An 8,429-nucleotide genomic window follows, 5' to 3' on the forward strand; every position below is an offset into this window, starting at 1 on the left:
CTTTTTTTTCTTTTTAATGTTTCAACTTTCCAGGAAAGATGTTTCCAGAGCCCTGACTGAATTAAACAAACACATCATGTTCCATGAAAGGAACGAACTGGCTCAGCAGCTGATAGGGAACTGCTCGTTTGTTTATTGAAAGCTGATGCTTTAAAAGTAAGAGAAGATAGCTGGGGCTTTAGGAATGATGAAAAATTGGATTTCCTCCCTGTTGCTGCAGGTGGCCTGACATGACTCAATGTTTTTACATTTCCTTGCAGAAACTGATGTAGATTACAGCGCACTGTGACCATTTTGCATTGAAAAATGTATTTATTTCTGTCATGTTTTTTTAGCTATGTGAAAAACACCAATCTTTCATAGCATAGTTTCTCTTCAGTTTTCTGAAATGATTCATTTTAACCTTATGTTATAACCTAAAACTGTATTTAAAACACCACTTGGGAAAATAAATACAGCATCACTTTCTAACCATAACACATATAATATTAATTTTAATTTTTGCCAAGTATAAAATAAATATTATTATAAAATACAATTATATATATTATATATAAAAATAATTATATAAATGTATTATATATTTTACACATAATATATAGAATTATATAAATATATAATAATTGTCATATCTTTATGTATAATATATAACTATATAATGATATAAGATAATAAAATATTATTTAGAATATTATATTAGATAATATTATATTAATAAGAATATAATAATAACAATAAAAAAATAACAATAACAATAATAATATATTATTATTACAGGTGAATTGATTCTGTACCAGGAGCTTTTCTGTGCTGGTGGGGTGGGAAGGTCAGGCATGCAGATCACTCTGGGCAGGCTAAATTTACTCTGGAGTGCCTCTGTCACCAGCCATACATAGCCAGTCTCACTCAGGGCAAGCAGCCCCAACAAATCAGTGCTCTGTGAAACTCTGAAGGATTCTAATTAAATCTGTAATGAAAACATTTGCAAAAATACAATAGAATGCTCTGTGTGTGTCTGGAGTCTTCATAGCCATGGTAAGTGATTGTATTTTCTCTGTCTTTTAGAACAGAAAAGACTTGTGTTGTGAGTTTTATCTGAAATTTGGATTAAAAGCTTTCTCTCTGTTTTCTAATAATAGCAATGTGATTAAAGTTCAGTGTTTATATCATGTTTTGCTTCAAGGCATAATAGAATATACATACACCTATAAATACAGATATGTTTTTTTTCTTTTATTATGGCCTTGCCATCATACAGTAATATAGCACAAAAGCAACCAAGATTTGCCTAGACCAAACAAAGATGAGGAAAACAGACAAAGAAACAACATTGCCCTGTTCATTAAAAAATAACATTACACCATTGATTGGAAAATCACCTCCCTACTGTTTCAAGTTGCTGCTTTGGCGTGCTGTCAGTAGATTTTCTAGATCAGAAAACATTGGAATAATTGAAAAATAATCAATGTGTATTGTGATTACTGTACTCTCATGTGATCTTGTGTTTCCCACAGCCATGGGTATCTTTTCTGTACTTGCTCTGCCATTGCTGCTCCTGGGGATCAGTGGAATTATTTACATTTACCAGTCAGTCAGGTGGCTCCTGTCCAAGTCAGCAGTGCAGAACAAGGTGGTGGTGATCACAGATGCCATCTCTGGCCTGGGCAAGGGTGAGTGGTCTCATTTCTTCTCAGTGGCACAGAACAGAAGCAGCCAGAGAGCCACGCTCTGGGTGATAAATATGCACACATTGCCTTGGATGCATTCATAACTGGCTGAATGAAGTAGAAGTTAATAATAAAGATTTATATTTTTTAATTTTATTTTTTATATTTGAATTTATTATATTATATATATATATATATATATATATTATATATTATATTATATATATATATATATATAATATATATTTATATAAATATATATATATTATATATATAATTATTATAATTATATTTTATAAAACTATAATTATTATATATAATTATTATATTATATTATATTAATGTGTTTATATTTATATTTAATAATATGTAATTATTTATGTTTATAATAATGGTTATGTATATTTATATTTATAATAATTAAAAGTTATGTTTACAATATGGCTAATATATGTTTATATATATTTTTATATGTTTACTGTATATTTATGTTTAATACATATTTTTTTATATTTATAATAATAAATATATTTTATATAATCTACATCACAATTGTATTATTATATGTATAGTATAAATAAAATATTCTATTTATTCTATATATTTATATTATATAAATATTATATTGGTAAACTCATAGGAGCTGCAGAGCTTTGTATTTATTTAATTCAATAGAAGAGAGGTTTCAGAAGAACACTGAGTGCTATTTTTAGTACGTTGCTACTGTAAGATCTCATTTCACAGGCTGTCAGTGCAGGGTGGCTGCATAAACAGGTGTCACCTTACTTCTTACATGTTCCTTTTCAGCCCTTAGACACTTCAGCAGTTCCTGCTTCTTGTGAACAGCAATGCTCACCCCTTTTCCCCTATTTTTATCTCTTCCCCCCTCTATATATATTTTAAATATCACCCAAATTACTCCTGCAGTGCTCCCAGCTGAGCTGCCTGGCTCTGTGCAGTGTGAATTCAGAGGACAAGGAAGAAGTGGCTGCCTAGAAGAGAGGCTGGGCAGAGTTAGAGAATAAAGGAGAGATTTATTAGAAGGCCTCAATAGTTCCACCATTTTTATTATTGTATATATTATATATATATTTTATATATATAAATATATATTTTTCACCTATTTATTATTGTTTATATTATATGTATATTATATATTTTATATTAATGTATATATATATAGCCCACCTATTTTATTATTGTATATGTTATATATTTGTTATATATATTGGGCAAGGTTAAGAGAATAAAGTGGGTATTTATTAAAGGCCTTCCATAGTTAATTACACCTTGGGCAGTGCAAGAACCTCACAGAGGCTGCACCCAGGATGGATGATGGTCACCAGTTTTTTATACAGATATAAGTTTGGTCTGTTTGCATATCAGAGATTAGTTGTTCAATTACAGCTTCAGCTAATGAAGTCATACTCCCACCGTTTGCTCTCCCCTCCAAATTAAATGTTGTTTGTAGTTTTTGGTGCCAGAAGTTGTGGTGTGTTCTTGGATCACAGGCTCAGAGGAATTGTTTTGTCTGACCAAAATGTGAAGGCAGGAGCTGACACTTTATGTGGATTTCAGAGTTTTGCACTAATGCAGTGAAGGATTTGAAAAATATAAAAGCTAAAACTGAAGGCATCGAGGGTGTGTAATAATTTATCTGTTTAAACAGCCACAGAGAATCCCTGTTCCAGAGGAGGTGACAAAGATGCCAGGCTGGCAGAGTGTGGTATTCATCCCAGGGAAGGGCTCTGGCAAACCTTAGAGCCAGTTCCAGGGCCTAAAGGGGCTCCAAGAGAGCCAAAAAGGGACTTCGGGCAGGGGCCAGCTGTGGATGTGGGCTCTGAGGAAACAGACAAATTCTGTCCCTACAAGCCAGAATTTCTGGACTGAAGGCAACATTCATCAAAGTTAAAAAAGAGAAACAAATCTATGATGATTGAAGGTGTTTTCAATGGTTTGTGATTGTTATTGAAACCTAGTTCCTGTTTCTTCTGAGTGCTGGAACTCAAAAAGTTCTGGGAAGTTCTAGAGGAGAACATCATTGGTTTCCCTTTTCACCTTTATTGCTGTTCACATAGAAGTCTTTTTCTCTTTTTTTCCACAAGATTGCCTCAACTATTGTTTATAGGGAAAATTCTGCCATAAGTGTTCTGGCAAATACTCTTTTGGGCATTAAATTAAAAATCCTTCTATGCTAGAAAACGAAAAAAAAAAAAAGGAAATGGAAGATGTTCTTAAAATGACTGTTGTAAATAATGAAAAAAATTGCTTAAATAAAAGCTTCCAGCTGCACAGGTTTGCAAAACTACAAGGGTGGATCCATAAATACTTCCATACATATATTAAGAGTCTAACATGATCATTTAAGAAATCTAAAATGGGTAGATTAGCATAACTGGATTTCATGTGGGTATTGAAATCTGGAGGAAGTGTTTCCTGGAGCAAGCACTGTGGCTGTTCTGTAGCCCATTCAACACAGGCATTATCCCATTACTTAAATTTAATTTATTTCTCACCTATGTACTATCACAAGTCAATGCTTTCTTTTTTCTCATATTATTTTCAAATTAATGAATTTTAAAGCATGGATTCACTACCCTTAACAAAACCAACATCCCATTTCAAGCAAAATAAACAAAATCAATTTGCCACTATTGTAATTAATTTTTTTTAATGTATTTCTCTCCTAGAATGTTCTCGTGTGTTTCATGCAGGAGGAGCAAGGCTTGTGTTGTGTGGCAGGACATGGGAGAAGTTGGAAGCTTTGTATGATGCCTTAATTAGTGTGACAGACCCCAGCACGGTAGGTATCCATAGCCTGGGATAAACCTTGCTCAGGGACAGAATGGAATTTTAGATCCAGTAAAAAAATGTACAAGAAACATGATTTGCTGTCAGTGATGGCTTTGATCACCATTATAATGGCAGCAAACACAGTTCAGAGAGAGATGATGCCAAAATCCTGCTCTCCTGAGCTATTCCTGTGGAGCATCTGGGTGCTCCTGTGTTCTGAACAAGGCACCCAGCTAGAAATCCTCAGCAGAGCAATTGGCCTGATCATTTGGATGGAAGGGATCCAAATGCTTCATTTCATGGCAAGAAATGCCACCAGGTTTTCATATGTATGATGCCTTAATTAGTGTGACAGACCCCAGCACGGTAAGTATCCATAGCCTGGGATAAACCTTGCTCAGGGGCAGAATGGAATTTTAGATCCAGTAAAAAAATGTACAGGAAACATGATTTGCTGTCAGTGATGGCTTTGGTCACCCAGGTAATGACAGCAACAGTCTAGAGAGAGATGATGCCAAAATCCTGCTCTCCTGAGCTATTCCTGTGGAGCATCTGGATGCTCCTGTGTTCTGAACAAGCCACCCAGCTAGAAATCCTCAGCAGAGGAATTGTCCTGATCATCTGGGTGGAAGGGATCCAAATGCTTCATTTAATGGCAGGAAATGCTACCAGGTTTTGATATCATTCATGTGCTCAAGGAGTGGGAGACAGGTCTAGAGATCAAATTCATTTTGAGCTTCCCCACTGTTTTGGGGAAAGTCCCAGATAGAAGGGATCCCAGAAAGGATTTTTCTTTCTGGCAACTCCAAAATGGCCAGAAGAGGGGCAAGAAAAAACCCCCCCAAAAACAAACAAACAAACAAACAAAAAAGTAAAAAAAGAAAAGAAAACTCTCTTTTCCTCATGGCCACTGACAGTGGAGATGCAGGACTCCAGCTCTTTGGCAGGTGTTTCTTGAGGCTCCTGGCAAAGCTTCCCTTCTGTGACCAACATTCAGCTGACTGTTCCAGGGCACAGGTGTTCCTGAAGGCATCACATAAATTTTGCAGCCATTGCTCATCAGACCTACAAATATTTGCCTTTTTTCTTTTTCAGTGGGCTTCATTCATCTGCATAAATAACCACAAAAGTAGTGTGTTCCTGTTAGCCTGCACAGATTCAACTAGGCAAAAATATTAAGTGTGACTAAAAGTTCTGCATGAAATTGTCTAATTAATACCGTAAAGGAAAAAACTTCAAGTTCATTCCTCTGTTCCACAGCTGATAAAATCTTTTTTTGCAGAAATCATACAAAAGTAAACTCCATTTGTGTGACCTATAGCAAAACAAACCCTTCCTACCTTCCCTCTGTCCCCATAGGTGTGTAGCTCATCCATCAAAGGAAATAGAAAGAAATAGAAATAGAAAGAAAAATAGCAATAACTATAACTATAACTAACTATAAATATAACTAAATATAAATATAAATATAAATATAAATATAAATATAAATATAAATATAAATATAAATATAAATATAAATAGAGTTTGTATCTAACAAGTCCCATTGAAATGAGTCTTTTGCTCACCAGACATATGCCCCAAAGCTGATTCTTCTGGATATCACAGACATAAGCTGCATCAGAGATGTAGCCAAGGAAATCCTGAACTGCTATGGCTGTGTGGATATTCTGATCAACAATGCAAGCATGAAGGTGAAAGGAGCAGTGCAGAGCATTTCACTGGAGCTTGATAAAAAGATCATGGATGCCAACTATTTTGGGCCTATAACATTAACCAAAGGTATCTTTTTTTTTTCTTTTTTTGCATTGGCAATTAAATGCGTTAATTAATACTGCAGCCAAATCTGCATGTAGAATTCAGGTGAAGTCTAGAAGACAATTTCCAACTACTGGATTTTGTGATACTTTTTCTTGCAGTATTGACACAACCCTCATTGAATTTGTGCTATTTACACTTCAGCTGTTGCTCCTTTTTACTAAATACACTTTTACTTACGTGGCTCTTTTTTGTATTTCTCTTTTTGCAGCCATCCTTCCTAATATGATCTCAAGAAGAACTGGCCAAATTGTTCTAATTAATAGCATTCAAGGGAAAATAGGAATTCCATTTCGTGCAGCTTGTAAGTTATACATTGCAAAACCATAAATTCCAATGGATAAGCTGTGAGGAGTCCCTGACACTCATCAGAGGTTATTAAAAGTGCTAATTTGCATCCAAATTTAGCATTGCTACTAATTTGGCTGAAATTTTTTCCAATTGGAACTCAGTTGAAAATAGTGGAAATCCTACCTTAGAAATGCATTTTGATTAATCATTCCATGCTCATTTTCCCTAATATTTGTGCTCTGTTATACACCTCCTTCCATGCAATCATGTATCTAACCATGCATATGTGTGCCTTTTACTTCTAGATGCTGCTTCCAAGCATGCTGCTGTAGGATTTTTTGATTGTCTTCGAGCTGAAATGGAGGAATTTGATATTTCTGTCAGCACTGTGAATCCGACCTTCATCTGCTCCTACCATCGCCAGCCAGCACCAGGCAACTGGGAGGCATCAATCTGGAAATGTGAGTTTGGGTGGGTGAAGATGAGGCACATAAAGCAGGATGAAGGCTTTTCTAGGGTTAAAAAACAAAGGAAAAATGATGGAAATGGCAAAAAGGATGAACAAGCATGAGGAGCAAAAGGAAAGAGATATTTTATATTTCTTTATATAGATATATTCTATATTTATAAAGAATACCTCTATATCCCTCTATATAGAGGTAATATTAGCCTGGTGGAAAGAGAAGGAGCCTGGAATGAGACAATGTTATGTGAGAAAATAAATATATCAGAGCATCAGGAATGGAGGGGGAGAAGAGCACAACAGTGTCACTATAGGACATGAAACAACATGACACAGACTCACTGCTCTTTCCAAGGTAAAAAAGGGACTTTTAATTTTCTGACTCCAACATTTATAGATTTCCAAAAGTGACAGTGGATTGGAGGGTGACAGTGCCACCTCTCCAATGACACTGGACAAACCAACAATCCATCCAATTTCTCCTCCTCCACAGAAGAATGCAAAACAAAAAGTTATTAACATAAAGTGTGTGAGAAAGTTCATTATAAGAATATAAACATCAGAAGGCTTAGAAAATCTTAAAAAATCAGGGTGATACAAAAGTTCCAAAGGGACAATTCCACTGCACTCAGGTTGCTCCTTCCCTTAGGGACTTGTAAGGACTTTACCTCAATTATGAAAAGATCTTGGTCACATACTGATCAGGAGAATGGAGTGGGGAAGGGATTGAGAGTGCATAGAGAAGAAGAAATTAAAGAAATTAAACTGATTGGACTGATTCACAAGCTGATTACCTTTTAACTCTATTCCCTCAGGGTACCTGCCTGTCTCTCTGTCTGTCTGCAGCTCTCATTCCTCTCTCATTTACAGTCTTTTTCAGGAAGGTGTCCTATGGAGTGCACCCCGTGGAGGTGGCAGAGGAGGTCCTTGCCACGGTGAGCAGGAAGAAGCAGGAGGTGCTGATGGCCAACCCCATCCCCAGAGCTGCAGTTTACATCAGAACATTCTTCCCCGAGCTGTTTTTTGCCATTGTTGCCTCAGGGATTAGGGAAAGGCTGAAGACAGAAGAGGAAAGTTGATTTTGTTCAGTTATTTCTTTGCTTTTGACCTGAAAAAAAAAAAAAAGTTTTTGTTTTGAATGTCAGTGACTTGTGCTGCTTGCTGTGAGTAGAATAACTCCACTATGATTGACACACACAATCATCTATAAATTTAGGAACTTCAGGTGAAGGAGAACACCATTGAAGGGTCAGCTGGACTAGCATTTAAATTTAAATTTAAATCTTCTTCACATTGGTTTTAGGGATTATGACAATGTGCCATTGGAACCAAACTGCTACAAGTCCCATTGCTCACATAACTTCCAGCACTTACAGACCTTGTTCTTAATACCAAAC

The 8,429-nt window shown here is 35.6% G+C and overlaps 1 protein-coding gene across 1 annotated transcript; it reads left to right on the top strand.

The window, feature by feature from the left end:
* The first annotated feature begins 777 nt into the window (after window positions 1–777).
* DHRS7C (dehydrogenase/reductase 7C) lies at window positions 778–8,176 on the top strand. The gene is made up of 7 exons (XM_064728587.1): window positions 778–1,035; window positions 1,515–1,670; window positions 4,358–4,470; window positions 6,032–6,242; window positions 6,490–6,582; window positions 6,875–7,030; window positions 7,903–8,176. Exons 2-7 carry the CDS (start codon window positions 1,517–1,519, stop codon window positions 8,109–8,111), a joined length of 936 nt encoding a protein of 311 aa, XP_064584657.1. The 5' UTR covers window positions 778–1,035; window positions 1,515–1,516; the 3' UTR covers window positions 8,112–8,176.
* Window positions 8,177–8,429: the final 253 nt, after the last annotated feature.

This window comes from Zonotrichia leucophrys, chromosome 18, assembly GCF_028769735.1.
Source record: "Zonotrichia leucophrys gambelii isolate GWCS_2022_RI chromosome 18, RI_Zleu_2.0, whole genome shotgun sequence".
Taxonomy (NCBI): domain Eukaryota; kingdom Metazoa; phylum Chordata; class Aves; order Passeriformes; family Passerellidae; genus Zonotrichia; species Zonotrichia leucophrys.

Bases quoted from the DNA above. Each gene is read 5' to 3' on its own strand.
- DHRS7C (XM_064728587.1), top strand. From the start codon at position 1,517: ATGGGTATCTTTTCTGTACTTGCTCTGCCATTGCTGCTCCTGGGGATC. The intron at 1,671-4,357 runs GTGAGTGGTCTC...TTTCTCTCCTAG, and splicing joins CATCTCTGGCCTGGGCAAGG to AATGTTCTCGTGTGTTTCAT. The intron at 7,031-7,902 runs GTGAGTTTGGGT...TCTCATTTACAG, and splicing joins GGAGGCATCAATCTGGAAAT to TCTTTTTCAGGAAGGTGTCC.